This window comes from Mixophyes fleayi, chromosome 3 (assembly GCF_038048845.1).
Source record: "Mixophyes fleayi isolate aMixFle1 chromosome 3, aMixFle1.hap1, whole genome shotgun sequence".
NCBI lineage: Eukaryota > Metazoa > Chordata > Amphibia > Anura > Limnodynastidae > Mixophyes > Mixophyes fleayi.
The window spans coordinates 328,541,116-328,565,755 of NC_134404.1; the positions used below are offsets into that span (position 1 = coordinate 328,541,116).

Genomic DNA, 24,640 nt, shown 5'->3' on the forward strand with positions numbered 1-24,640 from the left:
TCTGGGGTAACAGCCTGGTTCCTTAGCCTCTGTAGCTGTCTCAGCAATGTGAGCAGTGCGCAGAGCTTTTTACATAGTGGTGCGGAGTGCCGTCACCACGCAGCGCTGATCTAGCATTGCGGCGATAGTTGATGCGGGAAGTGGTAGGGTTTGGAGGACATAGGGGTAGATTAGAGAACTGTGGACAGTCCATAAGGAGAGACATCAGGGATGCAAGTAAGGGGCTGACATAAGGCATTTGAAAGGCAAGGATGGCGAATAATATGTGGAGGTAGATAGGAGACATGGAGGTAGATGTGGCAGTCAAGTGTGGTTGTGAGGACACAGCTCAGATTTTAACTGTGTCAAGGGACTGCAGGTATGCCACTGACCCCGGTCCTTGCCGTGTTATTACATTGCACATTTCTGATGCTATTGCAGTATTGTGCATCCTGTTACAGCTCAGGGAATATATAGAGAAACTGTATAAGAAAAAGTAGCCCTGTATATGAAAAAGACGTACAGTGATATAATTGACAGCTCATGACATTGTGTTTAAAGCCACATCCAATCTTGCAATGTGTGCAGAGAAAACAACAACACAGAGAGAGGTCACCAGCAACGTACACAATGTGTCACTCTGATGACTTAGTTTGAGAGTGAGATTCTAATAAAAACATTGACCCGTGTAATTGATTTTAATGGTAGCTTTGTGCCATCTTCTGTTCTCTGGATACCTGCCAGATGCCATCAGCTGAGCCTCAGGGGAGCGAAGGACATGGAGGAGCAGATGAGCGGCTTCTCTAAAGCCCGGAGTAGCTGGGATAGATTAGTTTGGTTGATAAACATAAAGCGCAGCAGGTTCCAAAGGAAGCTCAGGGTACAATTGACCTTTCTGTTCTCTGTCAGGGTCTGAGGAAAAGCAGCGAGGAGTCTGGGAGCAGAAAGACTGTCATTCCCCGCTGTGTGCCCAACATGGTCTGCCTGCACAAGTACATCATCTCGGAGGAGTCTGTATTTCTCGTTCTACAGCACGCCGAAGGTCGGTCACGGTATCAAAGACGTGCAAATACAGCACTTAGCTAGGACTCAAAGGTCACCCATATTTCCTCTGTTCTTCAGCGAGTCAGCTGGTTATCACCTGAGCTTAGACATGAATCCAGCCACTAAAATCTTGTAGAATACACTATTTATAGGAGAAGGCCACTAAGTACATTTTAATATAAAATCCCTAATAATATAAACACTGAACACTAAGAATAACGTCACTTGCACTGCTCTAAGGTTACAGCGCTCTCCAACCTTCATAAAGCAGGATTCTGTGCTGCAGAGAGTTATTATGGAAATAGAATATAGGGTAGAGAGGGGGCATTTTTAAGGGCATATCTGGCTATTTCCACACACACGCAATTGTCACTTGTAATAAAGACAGGGATTTAATTAATAATGAGAGTGAAGGGACATCCAAATAGAAGAAGAGTTTGGACTTTGATGAGAAGTTGACAGTTTTGCGCAATGTGCCCCTTGAGAGTTTTCTGCCTCTCCACACACCTAAGAGAATCCTGGTTTGTGCCAGTATCTACTGAGAGCGGAGAGTAGCCATGTAACGTCCACTGGACGGGCCATCCGTTCGCAGTGGTGCAAACCCAAGTGTGCCCTGTAGCTGTTAGTCGCTGACATTTACAACATTTATAGAGAAGGCCGCCATGAAAACATTATAGTAAGACGAGTCATTAATACTGTACACTGTTTTTATTTTACTTTATTTATTTTGGACTTAAAAAATTTACTTAAGTATTTATTAGTGGGTGTATCATTTAAATCCCATTGTTTTAATTATTTTCTTTGTAAGTATGCATTGTCTTGGTGTGTCTGGGCCTGATTCATTAAGGGACTTAGGCAAGAAATTTCTTACATAAGTCCTCTGGACATAACCATGTTAAAATGCAAGGGGTGAAAATTAGTTTTCTATTTTGCACATAACTTAAATACTGGATATTTTGTCATGTAGCACACAAATACTTGAAAGCTTATTTGTACACTGAAAATTAAAATTGATATTTGTGTGCTACATGAATAAATAGACAGTATTTAACTTATGTGCAAAATAGAAAACTAATTTTCACCCCTTGCATTTTAACATGGTTTTGTCCAGGGGACTTGAGTAAAAAAAATTCTTGCCTAAGTTCCTTAATGAATCAGTCCCTCAATGTTTTATGTTGCAGAGAAATATTATGCATCTGGTATTACATTGTTGTCAGGGTTGTTTCACGTTGCAGATGCACAAGAGTCTGAACAACTTGTGGGTCAGCTGGCGTGCGTTGATTTGTATGCTTACAAGTATCCTTAAAGTCCACGCGGGAACAGACAAGGCAGATGCGGACAGGGGGAGGGAATTGTCAGGGTGTGGGTGGGGCCTGTCCTAGAGCCCCATGATAAGTTGCAAATGAAATTGTAACACCAAGGGAAGCGAGTTATTTTATTAGTCTTAAAGTTTATGGCTTAATATTTTATAAAGAGAGAAGGTGAAGCGTAACAAGTTTTTAAAGTGTACCTGTCGCCTACAGACGGTAAAGGCTATGTTGTAGGGTGAACCAGTATTTGAGTATAGCCTATCAATTCACACGGTACCAGTGAGCAGACGGAGGCAACAACATGACAGCCTCCACAGTCTGTAGGTAACATTTCTTTCATTAAAAATATTACCACTCGTCATATAATGTATAGACATTTATATGAAGAAGTCATCATCATCATCATTTATTTATATAGCACCACTGATTCCGCAGCGCTGTACAGAGAACTCATTCACGTCTGTCCCTGCCCCATTGGGGCTTACAGTTTAAATTCCCTAACACATACACACCGACAGAGAGAGAGAGACTAGGGTCAATTTTTGATAGCAGCCAATTAACCTACCTATGTTTTTGGAGTGTGGGAGGAAACCGGAGCACCTGGAGGAAACCCACGCAAGCACAGGGAGAACATACAAACTCCACACATGGTTGTCTTTGTGAGCTTGTAAACCAGGTAGTGTAGGGTAAATACACCCCAAATAGGGAATTTAAGGGGAGTAACAGGCCCGATGGGTATTTACTGGTGATTATTTTTTTGCTGAAAAGACACCAAAACATCACTGTGGAAAGAATTGTGTTCCTAGTAGTGGATAACTTATAACCATGATCTTTAGTAATATATCTAGACACTGGGAAATATCCATCTTTTTCCACAGGACATTCGCTGGCAACAGCGAGGATACAAACATGATGCACCTTCAGCTAAATCTTTTTTTTTTTTTTTTAAATATACATTCCCTCTGCCGTCTATTTTGCAGTCTTTGCCAAGTCCCCCTTCATATTAAGAGTTCCACTGCTAGAATGAATAAAATAAATAAATATATACCAAATTCCCGCTAGACTTCATTAGCATGTCTTCTCCTTTTTAACAAAAGGAGTTTGTGCTCAACATTTTAACATTCAACATTAATCCTGAAATATTACTGCTAACAATACAGCCACTGGCGACACATATGGACACAAAGCAGAAATAGAATGGTGCACACAGTAAAACTCCTTGTGATGTCCCTTTTTGTGTTCCGATTCCTCTCCACGTGTGCGGAGCAGGTGGCAAATGAAATGTAATTGTCACACCTGGATGGCAATGACTCACTTAGTATGGCTGTGACTGTCTTCACCCTGTCAATGCTGATTTGCTTGGAGATTCTTTGTGTGTGTATATATGTATGTACGTACGTATGTGTGTATGTGTCTCTTTCTCTCTTTCTTTCTCGCTCTCTCTTTCTCGCTCGCTCTCTCGCTCTCTCTTTCTCGCTCGCTCTCTCGCTCTCTCTTTCTCGCTCGCTCTCTCGCTCTCTCTTTCTCGCTCGCTCTCTCGCTCTCTCTTTCTCGCTCGCTCTCTCGCTCTCTCTTTCTCGCTCGCTCTCTTTCTCGCTCGCTCTCTCGCTCTCTTTCTCGCTCGCTCTCTCGCTCTCTTTCTCGCTCGCTCGCTCGCTCTCTTTCTCGCTCGCTCTCTTTCTCGCTCGCTCTCTCGCTCTCTTTCTCGCTCGCTCTCTCGCTCTCTCGCTCGCTCTCTCTTTCTCGCTCTCTCTTTCTCGCTCTCTGTCGCTCGCTCTCTCGCTCGCTCTCTGTCGCTCGCTCTCTGTCGCTCGCTCTCTCTGTCGCTCGCTCGCTCTCTGTCGCTCGCTCGCTCTCTCTGTCGCTCGCTCGCTCTCTCTGTCGCTCGCTCGCTCTCTCTGTCGCTCGCTCGCTCTCTCTGTCGCTCGCTCGCTCTCTCTGTCGCTCGCTCGCTCTCTCTGTCGCTCGCTCGCTCTCTCTGTCGCTCGCTCGCTCTCTCTGTCGCTCGCTCGCTCTCTCTGTCGCTCGCTCGCTCTCTTGTTTGTTCCTCATTAGTTGGGGTAAAGTGAAAAACTCCAAGTTTAAGGACCTGGTATAAATTGACCAAAACAATAAAATAAAAATATTAAGGTCTCTATAGCTGATGTAATGTCCTTGAGTGGCCCAGTCAGAGACCTGACCTTCAATCTCTCTTTTTTTTTTTTTTGTACATGCACACACAAGGGAGCACTATAACATTGGCCACCACTCAGTCTTCCGCGATCTAAACACGCACCGTGGCACTCCAAGCAGACAAAACTGCCCCAGCACTGCTAGCTGCCACTCATCCTATAGCTGACTTCCTCCATTTCAAATTGTCTTTCAGATGTGCACTCTCTTACTTAGTCTTCAACCCTACTCGCCTCTTTGCCATTATCATTTCAATTTAATCTTGCACCCGTCATCACACCCTTCTCCAAGCTGTCTTCTGTGCTGCTCCACATCTATGGGACATACTCCCTCGTCCAACCAGACTTCAGCAGCCTTCAAAGCTTTACACGCTCCTTAAATACCCACCTGTTAATCAAAACCTACCAGTCTTCCTCATAACTCAATACTGTACCCACCTTCTAACTCTGTTACCCTATCTTTTCTCACTTCACCTCTGCCCATTGGATTGTAAGCTCTCCCCCAGCAGGGTAATTGTTTCCTTTTGTCCTCTTGTTTGCCCCCCCCCCCCCCCCCTTGTCCATCTCTGCGTCCTTAGACCTTACCTCCTGCATGTTCTTTACGACTATACCCTTCCTATTACGTCTTATGCACAGTATTATACTTCCTGTATGACCAGTATTTTGCCTGTTGGGTCTTTGTTATATGTTCTACTCCCCCAGCCTACAGCAGTGCAGACTTTTGTGGCACCTATAAATAAATGATGATAATAACACTATTGCCTTATTTTATATGTTAACTTGTATTGCAGGTTTAATGGTATTTAAATGGCAAGTAAACGTGAAGTACAGTCCAATAATATTATATATATATATATATATATATATATATATATATATTTAGCATTTAATAAACATTGACACTGTCAGCGGTTCATTGTTACATACAAGCAGCATTGCAGAGTCCCCATGAACTTACTGTGTCCTTGCTGCACTGATTTAATCTGGATGTGTAATTTGGTCCTGCAGGAAACCATAATTCACCTGTGCCAGCAGCATAAGACTATTATTGACAGAATTACAGTAAAAAAATCCCCAAAAAAACAGGTTTGCTGTAAAACATCTTACTGTTCGGAAGCTCTTTTCCTCCTTTCCTATATCTATTACAAAATCCATCTATTCAAATATAGCACCAATAAGATTCCTGGCATTCGCTGGTGTTGTATTTGGAATTGATTGCAGCTTGGCAGACGTAGCCCTGCTTTGTGCGTAATTAATGCCAAACTGTGATTATGGGCACAGGCACATAACACCAGTTTAAAGATACTGTTAGATGTTCCAGTTCATTGATGATTTTATTTTTTTTCCACCCTTAACGTTGTTCTTATCCAGTGACAATGGGTATTTTTAATGTTAATTGATGAGCAAAAGAGAAGCCTGTGAATCTTTTTTGCTTTTTATTTTCTTGGGCCTGGCAGAATTTACTGGTCCAAAACATTTGTTTCGTTCAGGTAAAAACACTTTTACTACGATATGAACTGAGTGGCTATTTTGAGGCAGGTGCAGCATTCATTCTCTGCATAGACGTGACTGCTAAATGTCTCCTGTGGAGCGGACAATCTGCAGAGCTTCAACATCTTTAAACACTGAATGTTAGATTGTAAAACAATGACTGCATAGATATAACTGTAAAGGAACGTTATATATATTCTAAGACGTGTTTATAGAGTCTCCTGGATGAATGAAGTAAGATATTTATAGCTGTATTAAATACTGAATAAATTATCAGTGCTAGTTATTGTAAATAAAATATCTCCATGATATTAGTTGTCTAACGAAACATAGTGCAATAACGATTCCTTTGGATTTAATCCAGAAACTGAATGTGTAAAAAGAAAAAGCGAGGGCCAGTATACTCAGGTGTGCCGGTTGTAGTAATCGTTCTAATGGTTCACCTTAGGTATACACTGAAGTGTGAGGCTGTACGCTGAAATGCGAGACTGTACACTGTCGGCTGTACGCTGAAATGCGAGACTGTACACTGTCGGCTGTACGCTGAAATGCGAGACTGTACGCTGTCGGCTGAAATGCGAGACTGTACACTGTCGGCTGTACGCTGACATGCGAGACTGTACACTGTCGGCTGTACGCCGACATGCGAGACTGTACACTGTCGGCTGTACGCTGACATGCGAGACTGTACACTGTCGGCTGTACGCTGACATGCGAGACTGTACACTGTAACAGCTGTGGCCATTTACGTAAGTGCTGTGCAGGTTTTTGGAAATACTAAATTATACAATAGATTATAAAAACTCAACATTTCTAGAATTAATGCTCTTGTCACTTTCTTGAGAGTAGTCAACTAGTCAAAATATTTTAATCCATTTTCATTTTGTTATTTATTAAAGCCCTGTACAGCACCCTGTTATATAATAGATGAGTAGGATTAAATTCAGATCTCGGAGGTTGAAGATCGTATGGTCAAACTTACCAGTATTTAAAGGCCACAGACATTACTTAGTACATTGAGAGTATTCTAATTGAGAATTATTTTTTTTTATAGTATAATTGATATACTTCATTATATTGTTAGTAAAAGAGTTTTTTTTGTTCTACTCCTTAAGAAGTATTGCTACCCCTATAACACACATTTATGTTTATTAATGTCTTGCTTTGCCTTGTTAGTACAGCTTGATGTTTTAATGTAACATTATGTGCATCGCTTTTCACAAGTTATTAAACGTTTGAAAAGTGCCTAAGAAATAACTTTGAAGAAGAGCCAATGTTGTCGTTCCCACCGTTGCTTTATAAACTGTTAATGCCACATTTACAATTATGACAGCATGACCTATTTCTCATGTGTTAGCACACACTACCGTTATAATAGATCGTATTGGCAAAAGCAAATGGAAAAGTGTGTTAAAAATGCATCATCTAAAGCACACTAGATTTGATGTGTTCTATGGAATTTCCCAGCACAAGCTGGGAAATTCCATAAAACGCTCTGAATGTTAGTGTTAGCCTGGGTGTTCATGGCTGTGGCCAGGAGCTAGCATAATCTGCTCCTGGCCAAGTAATAGCTGATCAACTGCATTATGGGCTTGGTTCAAGTCCGAACGCAACTTGCAAATGCAAGTTGCACTTTAAAAAAAAAAGATGAAACTTAAGCATAGTTCTGACCGTGTCCAAATCCATCTGTGTCTCTAGATATGTTTCCGTTGGAATCTGGGTGACCGTATATTCCACCTGAGCAGTACTAGCCTTACGTAGACAGAAAGATCACACTGCAGTATACACACAAGCGTATGTGCAATATAAGGTCAGAACGCTTAAAAAAAAAAAAAAGTATATTATGAAATAAATGAACAACTCTTAAGCATTAATAATAATTTGGATTTAACATTTTTCTTTTTAACATTAGATTTATAAATAAAGATGCTTTTAATGCGTCTACTATACATACATTGCCATTTTATAGACCATCTTACTTGCATACACATGTTCTGTGATAGTGGCACGTGTACATGTGCTTTTTAAAACACAGACTATGCGTTATGGGTTATCACTTACACCTGCTCCGTTGTGGATGTCAATGATACGGCAGAAACCGAGCGTGCTTACTATAAATCTAGGACTTGGAATAGGCCACATCTGCGTCAGAACGCCCTCGGCATCCCCCTTACTGTACGTGGCTTACTGTAGTCCTCCCCTGTTCCTCCTCTCAAGTCGTGGGCAGTCATAAGTTTTTAAATTGCGTACAGGAATGAATGGCTTGCAGTTGCATTCATTGGCGTAATATCTGTATCGGAGCAGGCACAAAGATAATTTGCGCAAGATACGCAATGCAAATGGACATACGTCCGCATGTGGTCCAGACCCGATGTGTTTAACTTCCATCACTGTTTGTATATGGTACCAGAATTTCCATGAGAAATATCAAAGCAGACAGCTATACAGAAAGGACGTTTTATAGAGCCTTGTGTTTATCTAATATGTTAAATGGAATAAAAGGCTTCGCACTACAACACTAATTGATCTTGTGTAAACTCTGTCTTCTTGTTCCATCAGTCAGGTTCTGTTAAATCCAGTTTCACTGAATCTATTAGTGATAGGGGAGATGTATCAGAAACTTCTTTATTTTCATACAAGAAAAAAAGTCTAAGATTTGTCCAACTCTGGCCTAATTTGGTAGTGAGAGACATTAGTAAGCTGCTATCATTTAGGCCAGTTACAGTAACGATGGCAACACTAGTAAATATATCTATCTTTATCTATCCTATATTTTTTGATATTGGAACGAAACCTCAACAAATATTTTGTTTTTAAAACGAGGAGGATGAACTCCTCTTCCTGCCTTCCTTTCAATATCTGAGCAACGTGGCATTTTAACTTAAAGGACAGCTAAACACAACTGTGAAACATCAGAAGATGATTCTTGGGTTAGGAAGGAGAATCAGTGTTTCCCCAGCCGAGGTGCATAATTATGGGAGTTTTGGGATAGGGATATATTAATCTATGTTCTTGATTTTGTTGTTCTTTAATTTAAAGGCATATCATTACACTGTTTGTTTTTTTTGTTTACCTTTCATATGCGTTATCAGTAGCAACGGTCATTTGATGTTTAGTAACATTTTCTGTTGACCTAGGTCTTAGTTTTTTGTGTTGCATTATATTTTCTACTTTTGTTTTGGTTTTCATATCTGATATAAGCTCATTTAAAAAATGTAATCTCAGGTTAACATGTTTACTAAATGAAGCAACCATACTGGTAAATGAGGTACTAAGTGGATGTGTGCAATGATCGTTTTCATTACGGTACTAGCAATAAGGCATATGTGAAATCTCTGCTATTTGCATATGAGCAATCAGATTTAATTTCAGTGTTTTTGTCTTTTATTGCAGGTGGGAAATTATGGTCCTATTTAAGTAAGTTTTTAAGCAGGAGCACAGAAGGAAGCTTTGATGTCCCACTGGCTAAAAGCTCCCACTCAATTGAAGATCTGAAAAGCCTAGCTCCGTGTCCAAGAAATAGTATAGAGTCTAGGGAAAGCAAAAGCGGGAACAGGCTTTCGGTACAACCAATGCACAGTAGCCTTACCCTAAGCTCTCAAGATGACAGCAGCACCCAAGATGACGAAGGGCGAGAAAGTCCTCTGAAATGGGCTGACTCCGCCTCCAGTTCGGAAGAGGAATGTACCACGAGCTATTTAACCCTGTGCAAAGAATATGGGCAGGAAAAAATCGAGCCTGAAACCCTGGGTGATGACCCATTGCTTAAACTAGGAGATGGGAACAGTGTCAAAGATTTAGATCTAATGCAAAAGCCACTTCCAGGCACATTCAACAACTTCAGTTCTCAGCTCAAATTCAAGGATTTGAAATTACTGAAAGAACCAGGTCAGGAGACAATTGGACAAACGGAGATATCGGACACATTGAGCAGTAGCAGGAGCAGCCCAATGGAATTTTTTAGGATCGATAGTAAGGAAAGTGCCAGTGACTTCCTTGGTAGCGATTTTGTCGATAAAGAGTATAGCCTAAAGTCTGAGACATTCAAACCATTTGACGAAGATGATGTCGAAACTCAAAGGCTAGTTATTGACAAACCAAGTGTAGGCCATCATGACACAATGAGCCGAGGATCTAATGACTCTGTCCCAGTTATATCTCTAAAAGATGCTGCTGTTGATGAAGATAGTAGTATCGACGAAGGAAGACCGGATCTACTGGTGAACCTGCCTGGAGCAGAACTAGTGGACGTAGAGCAAAGTTCGAAGAATGTTTACCTAGAAAGTGATATCATGGACTCCAAGCTGCTGGAAACTCCTGATGTCTTACAAATAAAAAGTAGTTTAGATCAAATTATTGTACAGCCGGAGAACCTAAATTTGGTTGGAGAATATTCACATCCGTCCCAATGCATAACGTTATGTCCAATCACTGTTGAAAATATTAAGGAATTATCTCCTGATCCTAGTGGCTCTGATTTAGAACCCATTGAACCGGTCTTTGTTAAATCATCATCTTCCTCTATATCTTATAATTCATCTATTTTAGAGACCTCACAGACACAAAGCAAACAATTTTCAGATGGCGGCGAGCGTTCTGTTCTTCATGATACTCAACCACCGTCCACCGCTGGACTTCATAAAGAGCTCTCAGCCAACCTGATGCAACTTCAGATCAAAATTGAGGACATGGATGAAGTTTTTGAGGGGCGGACAGACCTCCGGGAAGACGGGGAGATACATAAAATATTTCAGCAGCTGGATGCGAAATTGTCTGAAGCCTCACACTTCTTCATTCCCGAGTCCTGCATCCGGAGATGGGCTGCCGAAATGGTCGTAGCCCTCGACGCTATACACCGAGAAGGAATTGTGTGTCGCGATTTGAACCCAAACAACATCTTATTGAATGATAGAGGTCAGGAACTTTTGCAAATGCATTTCTTTTTATTCCGATGTTGCTTCCAATTAACTGAGTAGGCGTTTTATCTTGTAATTAGTATCTTCATTTCCTGTCTCCAGCTTCATTATCAGTGCAGCAAATTCACCCACTGTAATAGCTTCTAGTACTTAATGATGCCATTATTCTTAATGATACTGTTTTTAGCTAGAAAGGAGAGTAATTACAGTTCACTTGTACAGAAAATGGAAGGGAAACATGTTTTGATTTCTCCTGTCATTCTGTTTTTAGGACACATTCAGCTAACGTATTTTAGCAGGTGGACGGAGGTTGAAGATTCGTGTGACAGCGATGCGGTGGAAAGAATGTTCTGTGCCCCAGGTTAGATCAATCACCTCAAACGTTTCACTTTGAAAAGTAGATTAGCAGGCTTTTTATTTCTGTCCGCTGCTCGTGTAACATACTTTTATTGGATGTGTAAACGAATGCGTCGGCCTGATATTCACACTAATTCTGGTCCTGTCATGTCATATTGTAGATATGGCTTAATAATTGAGGCTTTCTTGAATGGTAAATAGTCTTCTGTGCGTGGCTTCGTGACGTTCCGTTATTAAAATAAACTCATGACTGACGACGGTTTAATTTATGGAATGTAAAGGGTTAAATAAATTGATTAAAAAGGAGCTGCTAGTATTTTGTATCGCTCCTATCTTTATTCCTCTTATTGATTCATCCTTCTGCACTTTGACGTCTCCAGTTTAAAATGTCTCGGAGCATTTCAAGTTTTTGTTTGTGTTTTAGAAGAATGGCTGGAAAATAGAAACCTAGAATTTGATAGCTGATAAGAACCTCTTGGCCAATCTAGTCTGCCCATTTTTTAACCTATGCAAGCCTCAAACCCTATTTGATCCTTTGTTCTTTGTGAGGATATCCTTATGTCTATCCCAAGCATTAAATTGCTCTAGTGTATTAGCCTTGACTACCTCTGATGGGAGGCTATTCCACTTATCCACTACCCTTTCTGTAAAGTCATTTTTCTTTAAATTTCCTCTGACCCTACTTCTCTCCAGTGCCAGTACATGTCCTCGTGTTCTAATACTTCTCTTCCCTCCAGTGTCAGTGCATGTCCTCGTGTTCTAATACTTCTCGTCCCTCCAGTGCCAGTACATGTCCTCGTGTTCTAATACTTCTCTTCCCTCCAGTGTCAGTACATGTCCTCGTGTTCTAATACTTCTCTTCCCCCCAGTGTCAGTGCATGTCCTTGTGTTCTAATACTTCTCCCCCCCCCAGTGTCAGTACATGTCCTCGTGTTCTAATACTTCTCTTCCCCCCCAGTGTCAGTGCATGTCCTCGTGTTCTAATACTTCTCTTCCCTCCAGTGTCAGTACATGTCCTCGTGTTCTAATACTTCTCTTCCCTCCAGTGTCAGTACATGTCCTCGTGTTCTAATACTTCTCTTCCCCCCAGTGTCAGTACATGTCCTCGTGTTCTAATACTTCTCTCCCCCCCCCCCAGTGTCAGTACATGTCCTCGTGTTCTAATACTTCTCTTCCCCCCAGTGTCAGTACATGTCCTCGTGTTCTAATACTTCTCTCCCCCCCCAGTGTCAGTACATGTCCTCGTGTTCTAATACTTCTCTTCCCCCCAGTGTCAGTGCATGTCCTCGTGTTCTAGTACTTCTCTTCCCCCCAGTGTCAGTACATGTCTTCGTGTTCTAATACTTCTCTTCCCCCCAGTGTCAGTACATGTCCTCGTGTTCTAATACTTCTCTTCCCCCCAGTGTCAGTACATGTCCTCGTGTTCTAATACTTCTCTTCCTTTGTAGAATGTTTCTCTTCTGTACCTTGTTAAAACCCTTGACATATTTGAATCTTTCTATCATGTCCCCCTGTTCCCTTCTCTGCTCCAAACTATACATATTAACATCTTTTCCTCTTTCCAGGTAAGTTTTTTGTGCTGTAGGCCAAAAATAGTTTGCACTTGCGATATTCGTATTCTGGAAGTATTACAACCACACAAAAAAGGAGGTATAAAAAGAAATAAGTGGGGCACTCACTTGTGTCATTTGACTAATTGTTTATGGGATTAATATACAACGATCAGGGCAAAAAAAACCTACATACGAGGATTTTAAAACTTGTTTTTTAACTTTTTAAAATGCGTCGGTAGACTGATTGGATTGTCGTAACCTGGCAAATAGCATGTTGCTGGTGAAATCACTTATCTAAACAGGTGTTTCGATCTAGAGTGCCGCCCCCTGTTTTGCTAGTCAGGGTTAAAGGAACTAATTTTAGGAAAGAACGCTAGCTCACCTTTAGCTTGTTTGAATGCTGACAGGTTGTCAGGCATGTGGTTAAAGAGGTTAACTGCAGAAGAAACATTCTTAATCCTCCCCTGTATAGTAATTAGTGGGATCCACTGAGGGCACCTGATTTAGAGAGCGGGCTCTGTCCATACACAGAGGAGAACTCAATGCTTGCAGCTTACTCAAAGTGGTAGTCATCTCTTTGTAACATTCATTACAGGGTACAGTCACATACTAGTTTATACATGATAAAGGAAGATCTTTATATTAATGTAATTCCCCATAAAGGGAATACTGACTCTAAGGGGAATATTAGGTTTTCAGTCCGCGGTAATGCACCGGAACGGGCCGTGACGGCAATCCACGGTACCGCAATAGCATGGATTTTCGTGCGCACCTTGTAGGGTTGCAAAGGAAAATCTGTGTTATTGCGGTACCATATTACCGTCAATACTGCGCACTTTTCACGGTAACGCGCATTACCACGGACCAGAAACCTAATTGAATACCCACCTAATTGTCTCGTGTCTGAGCTCTAGCACCTGTTCTGTCTTCACTACTGCAAGTGTTGAAATCACTGTACACAATCATTGTGTATAACGGCCTCTTTGGCTGATTACCGGGCAGCACTGCCAGTGCAGTCACATAGCAGAGGGCATCTTATGTGATGGTTATATGCAGCTATAGATAGACTCAAGTTTGCCTTGATAGTTTGTAGATTTACTGGTGTGCTTAAGATCATTGTCTTATTGCATGATCCAAATTTACACACGCTTCAGATGGCTTCATGTTGTCCTCTGGAATAGCCTAGTATAGGAAGGAGATCATGGTGGACTCGGTGATTGTGAGCCATCCAAGGCACTCCAACATAATCCCAAATCATTACCCCTCCAAGACTATGCTTGACAGTTGGTATGATGTTCCTGTGATAAGAGGCCGTGTTTGGTTGTGCAGTAAGACCAAACAACTGCTCTTTGGTGTCTATTGTCTGGAGGACATTGTACCAGAAGTTTTTGTTTCTCTGAACTTACTGGAGTGGTTTTGAGACATAGAAGATGCTTTCCCCTGTCTATCCTTCCATGAAAGGCATACCTGTTCAGTCTTTATCTGATGGCAGAGCCATGAACTTTAATACTTTCTTGACGGAGGCCAGTAGCTCCCTGGATGTAGCTTTGGGTTCTTTGCAATTTGCTGTTTGGGTAAATTTGTGAGGGCACCCATTCCTGGGAAGATTGGCAACAATCACTCTGAAGAAATAATGGACTTCAAATTGGAGATGGCCTTATACCCCTGTTAAGACTGATGAGCAACCACAATCACTGCTCAGAGATGCCTTTTCTTCTTGACGCGGTGTTAACACAAATCTGAATGAAGCAAAGCATCTGCTGTTATATAGAGGTTGTCAAAGGTATTTTTCGATAAAAGCCAATATATTAGCATGAAATATAGATGCATTGTTTTATCTTATTGTAGTTTTATTACTTTATTTGATGTATTTTTGATGCCAATTATATTTGTTCATGTGAGCTGAGGAGAGGGATGTGAGCACGAGTGGAAGAGTTCATCCTAAGAACAGATGTTTCTAATCAATATCGGTTGACAAAAACATCCCAAACTTTTTTACTCTCCCATCGGAATTTTGGGAGTCCAATGGACTATATAGAATGTCTATATACTACTTCAACCAATTGTAATATGACATTTGAATGTGTAACAGCCTACTGTTCAGCGTTTATAAAAAGGGACTGCTTTGTTTCCAGAAAACAGAATTTCAGATTTAAAATTTGATGATATTATCACAGCGCAAGCTTTTATTTTATTAATAAACTTTTTATACTTTTTCTTAAAGTTTGTTCATATAGAAAGTTAATTATTGCTGTATGAAGGTGGTAGTGCTTCCCAATGATCAAGTAATGAGGCGCACTTGGCTGTGATTACTTTCTATTAATATGGAAACAGAAAGGGTGCACTTACTTTCCCACACATGGCTTCTTCCTTTTGGCTTATTTGTTGAATAACGTGCCCATAGTTTATTTCGTCATTATTTAGATTTCTTGAATTTTAGGGCTTGATGAGGACTAGATGGTTAATTATGTCCTGATATGTAAAAACACAGATTTCAAAGAGGGTGTACATTGACTCCTTCTCATGTAACACACAGTTTTACATTTGTTTCAGAATTCTATTTTCAAGTGAAAACAAACTTAACAGGTATATCCCCAATGAGCCCTTATGACTATTCCAGTTTCTGTCCTGCTGATTTTTGTCCAGTAAGACCTCTATCCTCTCCAGTTCTGTGTTTCGTTCATAGGTTGGGGGCTCCTATCTCTCGCTCCCCCCACCTTATTCCTATACCCACCCTCTCCATGTTATTGCTTGCACAGAAATAAGATACAAGTAGGGTTAACGCTCTCCACAGCCACCTTCCAACCCCCGACTTCGGGGCAGAGAGCTCGCTCACATCAGTCCCTGCTCCATTGGAGCTTACAGTCTAAATTCCCTAATACACACACAAGACACACACACAAGACACACACACAAGACACACACACAAGACACACACACAAGACACACACACACACAGACTAGGGTCAATTTGTTAGCAGCCAATTAACCTACCAATATGTTTTTGGCGTGTGGGAGGAAACCCACACAAACACGGGGAGAACATAAAAACTCCACACAGATAAGGTCATGGTCGGGAATCGAACTCATGACCCCAGTGCTGTGAGGCAGAAGTGCTAACCACTTAGCCACCGTGCTGCCCAACTTATAAATATATATTGCTACAGATTGTGGTACATTATATGTGTTTATATATATTTTTCCAGCCAGGTGGCATTAAGAAGCAGCCGGGTGGGGGTAGTTGTAATACTTTACAGTAATATTCAAAAATGTTGGAGGTTATTGCCCACACCTGCCAGGACTGGTCAGACTGGTGGTCAGTGGTGTAACACACTGCTGGATGTAGTGCTCACATAGTGCCTGTTCTAATAGGAGAAACAATGGTTTATTATATTATAATAGGACTCTGTTGGGCTCTAACAGCAGGTGGTAAGTACAAGCAGCCGTGTGGTGCACCCGGGAATAGGTGCTGGAGAGAGAGAACACTGATATATTGTTAGTGTCCTATGTTGGGATATGAGGCAATGAGATTTCAGTGTTATTGATTACATCAGTACTCAGAGGCATCTTAGGACACAAGATGTGAGACAATCATGGTAAATATTTAATGGTACATGGAGGGGGAGTGTAGGGATCTTCACTTTACACTATTAATGATTAGAAAAGCCGCATTGTGAAATATCTGGCTGTAAATATGTTACATATACATGGCAATTTAACCCTTGAATGGGCTTTTTAGGCAAATTAGTATGCATGTATGTATGTATGTATGTATGTATGTATGGAAGACGATGCTCTGACAGAGTAGAATTTACAGTGTTCTCAGACCCACCTACGTTATATTTACATTTAGTAACTTACCGGGCTTCTTCCAATGTGCTATTTAAAAACAAGGATCACCAATAACGCTCTTCCTCTCTGTCCATATGTGCTAGAAAATAAACGGCTGGTGCCATCTTATTATCACACACACTCCGCTGAATATTTTACAGTTAGCGAGTTTAAAACACCTATAAGTCATCGCATATGAACAAGCTTATATAATCACTGTGAAGAGCACTGCTAAGCATGTTATTGAGGAAAGCTCCAGTAACATCTATCTAGCATGTAGCAAGCAGATATTCTGATTATAATACATCGTACAATGTACCACCTACTGTAATTGACAAGGTTTAACCAGTCATCTAGAGTTATGTGCCAATATAAAGACGCATGTCTGCAAGAACGGAAATCTGAAAATGACTTCATATATCCTTATTTATGTAGTGCCAATCTTATTACACAGCGCAATACAAAGGATATGTAGTCATTCATATAATTACCTGTCCCATTGGAGCTTACAGTCTAAATTCCCTATCCCACACATACTTGAGCCGTGTGTAAAAGACCAGAGTATTCGAGGAAACCCACGCAAACACGGGAAGAACATGGAAGCTCTACAGAAGGCCCTGGTTGGTCATAGTCATGACCCCTTTGCTGTGAGGCTGCAATGGTAGGTTAATTAGCTTCTAATAAAGTGTGTGTGTTAGGGAGTTAAAATATAAGCTCCAAGGGGGCAACGACTAATTACATGTCCTCTATACAGTGCTGCGTAAAATGTGCAAAAAATAAACATTAATAATAATTCTAATCAGACATTAATTTTGCTTTAACTAGAAATACATTTTTTTTTTTTTAAAAAGAAAAGTTCTGAGATTTTAATTATTTTTGTGAAGTACTAAATGCTCTAGCTCAATATTACACATATGGGGGTAAATGTATCATAGTCCGGTTTTTGCATCCCGCGCAAGATGACAGCTAAAATTTTAAAGCGGCACTGCCTGGTAAAGGCAAGTTTACAAGCCAGCGCCGCTTTAAATTTTAGCTGTCATCTCGCCGATCTCGCGCGGGATGCAAAAACCGGACTATGATACATTTACCCCATGGTGTTGGTAATTCAGGACACTGGAGTTTGTTGGCTAAGTATAAGTCCAAGTGGCTGTCTTGTTGGGTGACAGGCAGCTGTCTAATATGACCAGCAGGTGGCAGTCTGTTACTAACTTTTCGCCCCATCTTTTTTACACATTGATAAAAAAGAAGTTTCACTTTCTAATAAGAACTACAGACAGTGCAGTTATCACTGGAAGTTTCTCCTCTCCATTACATCCCATACAAAGGGCTTGAAGTCCTGTGTTATTCTCTGGTGTGTTCCAGGCGAGTCTCATCCTGAAATATATAGCCACTCATGTAACCAAACAGTTTTCCCCGGCACTTTAAAGTCTTGCCTGAGACTTACTTTGATGAATATCCAAACCAAATCATCCTGCCCGGCCATGATAAGTTACATTTTTGTTCCCAAACTCACATGGGAAACGGGGACTTATAAATCATTCAATGTCCGTAAAATTGGTGACACGACTTGAAAGGATGGCTTTGTATTTTTTGCCAGAAATATTGCCTTACATTTTAAACGTAAAAAAAAAAGGCACAAACAGGAGCGTTGTGATGTGACATCGCTTTTGTTGCAGTCAAACCATTGACAGCCTCAGTGTTTGGTAAATAAATGAAGAGTTTAAACGGTTTGATGTTGGGGTTGGGGGGGGGGGGCATTAGTTCAGGGCGGGCTGGAGTAAAGTTTATCAGTGAGTTAGGATGAAAATGATTCACTTCTGAATAAATAGTCCTTTGCTCCCCTCTGGGACCTCTTATCTCACATTTGTCTCCAAAACATCATCCACCTGCCCTCTACTTTCTAATGATTGCCATATATCTTTTATCTGCTGCTCACATGCCGTGGTGTTGGGGGTTAGTTAGAAAAAAAACAACAACTCCAGAAACAGTCACTATGCACAGACAGAAAATTCCGTAGGAGGATTCAAACCGTTCTATAAATAAGTGACCATTTTCCATAACCCCATAAAACATGATGTCTTGTTACAACGAAGGGGAATTACATTGGTGACCATGTCATTACTTAAAGGGGCACTTTTATTAACATTGTGCAATTTAAATGTATGTTTAATCAGAACTGTTAGCCACAAACTAGAACTGTCAGCGTTCTGCTTCTAAAAATTAATTGTTGGTGTTGCAGCTCTTGTGGTAATTAGAAGCTAGTGTGGGCTATTTTCTAAGCCAGCGATGGACAACAGGCGGCCCCAGGGCCACAGGCGGCCCTCTAAGCCCTCACCTGAGGCCCCAGCTCCTTCCTTTTATTGTCAGATTTGTTTGCTTTAGCTTGTAACACTTGTTTAATATTCCTGCTGGTATGTTATACAGATAGAAGTCTTTCTTTGATTACGTGTTGTTTTCACTTATTACTGAGATTGAGTAATGTGCAGCCTGTTGAAGGTTAGAGGGCCGCACCAAGTGGTCCCTGAAGTGTTGCCCAACAGTGGTCTAGGTAGACTCTGCTATGTAGCTTAACGCAAAACAAATAGTATTGTTTTACTTGTCATGATTGTGCTCTTTAACCAATGCAGAGCTTAGAGTTTTACTTGACAGCTAGGACCGGGGGGACAATCGCTGCCTTCTTAGAAGTACTAAGGGATCATGTAATCACTATTGGAAATGATAGAGAAAGTAGAAGTGACTGAGCAGTCCTGAAACCACATAAAAAGAAAAGAAACATTTAATAGGTCAAAATACACCTAATATGTTTGGTGTTCTCCGTAAAATACTGAACATCTACCAACTTGGAATAGATATAGGTGGATTGGTAAGACATACAGTACTATTAATATAAATTGAAACAAGTGTAACAATGTATTCACACAGAGATAGCAGATTTATCTAGATGTATTGCAAATTAATGTTTTTATTTAATTCATAATGAGCAGTATTGGTATTACATGCAAATGGCTATATTTTGGGTGAAATATCTTTTTGTAACACCCGATTGGTTGCTCTGCCAGCTAGAGGAAAGTTAATTAATATTTTTAGATTTTAGTGGAACATATAAAAAATGGTTGAACGTTGAGTGTTCCAGGCGTGACGTTTTGGACAAAACACTTAAAATTGCAATCCCATGAAAATGATTTATGATTCCAGATTTTTGGACTACCACGATGATCATAGTCAAATGACACATAATATAGTGAGCAGAGAGGCACTGGAAGTTCCCTCTGAGCTCTGTCTGCACTGTGACATCCTCCTCCCCCTCCCCCCCCCCCCCCTCTGCCATCACATGACATGCTGAGAGCTGTGAGCCTGTGTCTGTGCAGCAGACTGACCGTGGCTATGTCCAGCAGACACTTGATTGACAACCAGAGAACGTTTGGAAAGGAGATAACAGTTTATAAGAGGACAGTTGAGAAAAATGACAGGTGCATGCTTAAAAGGTATTTAACTGGCTATTTAAAGAAAAAAAAGTCTTATGTGGGATTGCTGGTTTTATTCATATAGGAATACACTGGTGCTACTCATCAAAAGTGTGTTCTTTAAATTTGATGTCACGTATGTGTCTTTTAATGCATATAAAGCGTATTTCTTTACACATTTGTATTGCTTGTGTAGATTTTAGGTGCCTGCTGCCTTCTACATAAAAGTGGGAACATAGTATATGTTTTAATTATACCCCTTATGGGGATCACTGATTCCTCTAGCTACAAGTTTCCCCAGTATGATGGTTTCAGCATTATTTTATGGAACTGTTCTTCAGCTACAATCTAAAATGTCGATCAAAACTACTTTGATGTTCTAATTTCACCTCCGTCACTTCCTACTTTCTGGAGGGGCTGTTTCAGTTTGTTGTATTGTGATTTATTTTCATTTAAGGACGCTCAGTTTATGGTATTGTCTGTTTATTTGGCTCTAAAACCCCTTTCCCATTTTTCACAATAAATGATTTTAGTCTGAAATCTCCTAAAGTGCATTAAAATAGCAAAGATTAAAGGTAAAATCTGAAATATTCAGTTTCTTTTAAACACGATAGAGGTCATTTACAGCCTATTAAAATGTGCACATGCAGTGTATTTCCTTTTGCTTCTATGCCCCTGTTTATCTGCGCATACATCACACTCCGTTCGCTCTGACTAGTTTTGCTTATTACGTGATGGGGTTACTGTGCATTTAAACATTTTTTGTTTGTTTGTTTGTTTACGTGGTAGAAATGCCCCTGTAAATATACTTACCCATATAAAATGTATCTGGAAGGTGCCAAAAATGTCCTATTAAAAATATAGGCCAAGGTTTGATCACCACCAACGACATTTCAAAAGCAGCAATTTTTCTAGCAGGGGTAAAAGGCTCGACGGCCCCACTAAACATGGCACACTTCTGTCTGTGCTTCCTCTCCACCCCTTGGGTCTCCTCTAAATATCCTGCTTTGGATATGGGCCTAAAATGAGGTTCATTTGCTTATGAGTGCTCAGAGAGCTCCTCCCTCACAATGCTGCCCCTCCAAACACCAGCAATATACCTACAGTATATGTCACACTTCTGCCAACATTGCTGACCGCAGAAACGAAACATTGTAGTCCATGCCCGAATCCCGTCACACAAGCCCGATTAGCCTATTTTTTTGCAATACCATACCCTGTGGTCGGGTAAGTAATGCACTTTTCTCCTGCCAGACCAGAGGGTAAATGTATCAAGGTGCGATTTCATGCAAAATCGCCAGAGTAGTGCTTCTGTCAAAATCGCTATTTGTAAAATTGATAGAGATCAAATTCCCGACTGTTTGCCACTCTAACTATACAAGTCTCAAATGTATGAAGCTGCGATTAAGCAAACTCAGGAGAGTTTGCTTTCAAACACGCCAGATACAACACGCTGCTTGCTTCTCACTTCCGTGGGAATGTGCAGGAGTCGGTGTGTCCAGCGTATTTCTGTTATTTATACAATGGTCAGGAGTCGGTGTCCAGCGTATTTCATTCATTTATACAATGGGCAGGAGTCGGTGTGTCCAGCGTATTTCTGTTATTTATACAATGGTCAGGAGTCGGTGTGTCCAACGTATTTCTGTTATTTATACAATGGTCAGGAGTTGGTGTCCAGCGTATTTCTGTTATTTATACAATGGTCAGGAGTCCATGTGTCCAGCGTATTTCATTCATTTATACAATGGGCAAGAGTCGGTGTGTCCAGCGTATTTCTGTTATTTATACAATGGTCAGGAGTCGGTGTGTCCAGCGTATTTCTGTTATTTATACAATGGTCAGGAGTTGGTGTCCAGCGTATTTCTGTTATTTATACAATGGTCAGGAGTCGGTGTGTCCAGCGTATTTCTGTTATTTATACAATGGTCAGGAGTTGGTGTCCAGCGTATTTCTGTTATTTATACAATGGTCAGGAGTCGGTGTGTCCAGCGTATTTCTGTTATTTATACAATGGGCAGGAGTCCATGTGTCCAGCGTATTTCTGTTATTTATACAATGGTCAGGAGTCGGTGTGTCCAGCGTATTTCTGTTATTTATACAATGGGCAGGAATCCATGTGTCCAGCGTATTTCTGTTATTTATACAATGGGCAGGAGTCCATGTGTCCAGCGTATTTCTGTTATTTATACAATGGGCAGGAGTCGGTGTGTCCAGCGTATTTCTGTTATTTATACAATGGGCAGGAGTCCATGTGTCCAGCGTATTACTGTTATTTATACAATGGGCAGGAGTCCATGTGTCCAGCGTATTACTGTTATTTATACAATGGGCAGGAGTCGGTGTCCAGCGTATTACTGTTATTTATACAATGGGCAGGAGTCGGTGTGTCCAGCGTATTACTGTTATTTATACAATGGGCAGGAGTCCATGTGTCCAGCGTATTACTGTTATTTATACAATGGGCAGGAGTCCATGTGTCCAGCGTATTACTGTTATTTATACAATGGGCAGGAGTCGGTGTCCAGTGTATTACTGTTATTTATACAATGGGCAGGAGTCGGTGTGTCCAGCGTATTACCGTTATTTATACAATGGTCAGGAGTCGGTGTGTCCAGCGTATTTCTGTTATTTATACAATGGGCAGGAGTCGGTGTGTCCAGCGTATTACCGTTATTTATACAATGGTCAGGAGTCGGTGTGTCCAGCGTATTACTGTTATTTATACAATGGGCAGGAGTCGGTGTGTCCAGCGTATTACTGTTATTTATACAATGGTCAGGAGTCGGTGTGTCCAGCGTATTACCGTTATTTATACAATGGGCAGGAGTCGGTGTGTCCAGCGTATTACCGTTATTTATACAATGGTCAGGAGTCGGTGTCCAGCGTATTTCTGTTATTTATACAATGGGCAGGAGTCGGTGTGTCCAGCGTATTACCGTTATTTATACAATGGTCAGGAGTCGGTGTGTCCAGTGGATCTGCCAACTTAGGTTAACCTGGAAGTTGGTAAATGTCATGTTGGTATTTTGGTCAGGTGACACATGCGTAATGTCACTCAATACTGGAGAAAATGACACGTTAATAGGAAGAGACTATGGGTATTTAAACATTGACTTTAACTTCTCTCTGTGTGGGTGTTCGTGAAATGTATATTTAGGTAAAGTATGAGAGCACTATTGTTAATGGTTAATTATAAGGTATGTGGGCACTATTGTTAATGATTTATGTGGGCACTGTTGTTAATAGTTAATTATAATATATGTGGGCTCTATTAAAAAGTGTATTAATAACACTATAAGTATAGTTTTGTTACTGATGATAATGTGAGTGAATCTCTTGTTTCCAGAGATTGGCAGTATTGCGGAGGAGACGGAAGCCTGTGACTGGTGGAGCCTCGGGGCCCTTCTCTTTGAACTGCTCACCAGGAAGGTAGGTCTCTGAATCTCCTGGTGCAACCTGGTTTTGCCCAATTTTGTAACTGCATGTTCATAGCGGAGACAATCTTCTTGGATCTTTCCTTATATATAGACTATAATAATCTCAGTGATACTACAGACATATTTACCTCTTATCCAGGCATGTTTTGCTTCCAATATATCTCCAACATTACACTATACTTCTGATTGTTAGATAACCAATACATTCTTTTGGGGTCCCAGAACAATAGCACACTGGAACTTGGGGTACCTGAACAATGGCATAATGACACTTGTGAAACGATGTCCAGCTCCATTGTTCCAGAACAGAAATGTCATGTACGAGGACGTAGTGTCTTTTTTGGGTACCTATAGATACAGTGGGGTAGGTGATCACTGGCGGGTTCTTGCATTTCCCCAGGTGGCATTGTGCACGGACCCTCCTCCTCACTTATGATCCTCAGATAATCCATCCATAACTCTGCTTAGACTGACAACAGCCGTTTCCTTGTAAGATACAGAGAACAGATTTGTGTTTATCAGACACCGGCAGCCTCCCGGCTAAATGTACAAGTCTCTGATATCAGTAAGGCGATTGTTTTTATTCATTCATACTGAGCAGAAGAAATGTTTGTAGTGCAATAAGTCAGTATTAGAGGGGGAGTATCTTCAGGTCAGTGAAAGGATGCCATGGTGTTTTCTCATAGATCTTTGTAAGGCAGATAATATGCTGCTTCATTGATATCTGAATTACTGAGTAGTAATAAGTAGAGGGGCTGTGTGCATAGAGAAGATAAACACCTTTATTATATCAATGGCAAAACAAATGGTCTGTTCAGGCAGCAAATTGTTCCAGGGTTTCCCTGTTGAAGTCATAACATCCATGACTGGATGGCGTCAGGGAGACCCAGGAAGTGTCATTTGTTCTGTACCAAGACACTGATTTAAAAAAATGTATTTGTATGTTTTATACTTCAGTTAGCGCAGTATGGAGGTGATTGCTGTGCTTCAGTGTAACTTTACATACTCTGGTTCAGTCCATTAACCAAGAATAGGTATAAACGAACAGGCCACGTCTTGGATAATCTCTGAAAATATAACGTATGGAGTT

General features: G+C 40.8%; 1 protein-coding gene across 2 annotated transcripts in view; it reads left to right on the plus strand.

The window, feature by feature from the left end:
• The window catches only part of RPS6KC1 (ribosomal protein S6 kinase C1), a 94,385-nt gene that overhangs the window by 61,800 nt on the left and 7,945 nt on the right, over nt 1–24,640 (plus strand). For both annotated transcript variants that reach the window (XM_075204238.1, XM_075204237.1), the window contains 4 exons: nt 889–1,021; nt 9,386–10,906; nt 11,180–11,269; nt 23,460–23,542. In XM_075204238.1, coding sequence (XP_075060339.1) covers nt 889–1,021; nt 9,386–10,906; nt 11,180–11,269; nt 23,460–23,542 — 1,827 coding nt within the window. The remainder of the gene's footprint in view (nt 1–888; nt 1,022–9,385; nt 10,907–11,179; nt 11,270–23,459; nt 23,543–24,640) is intronic.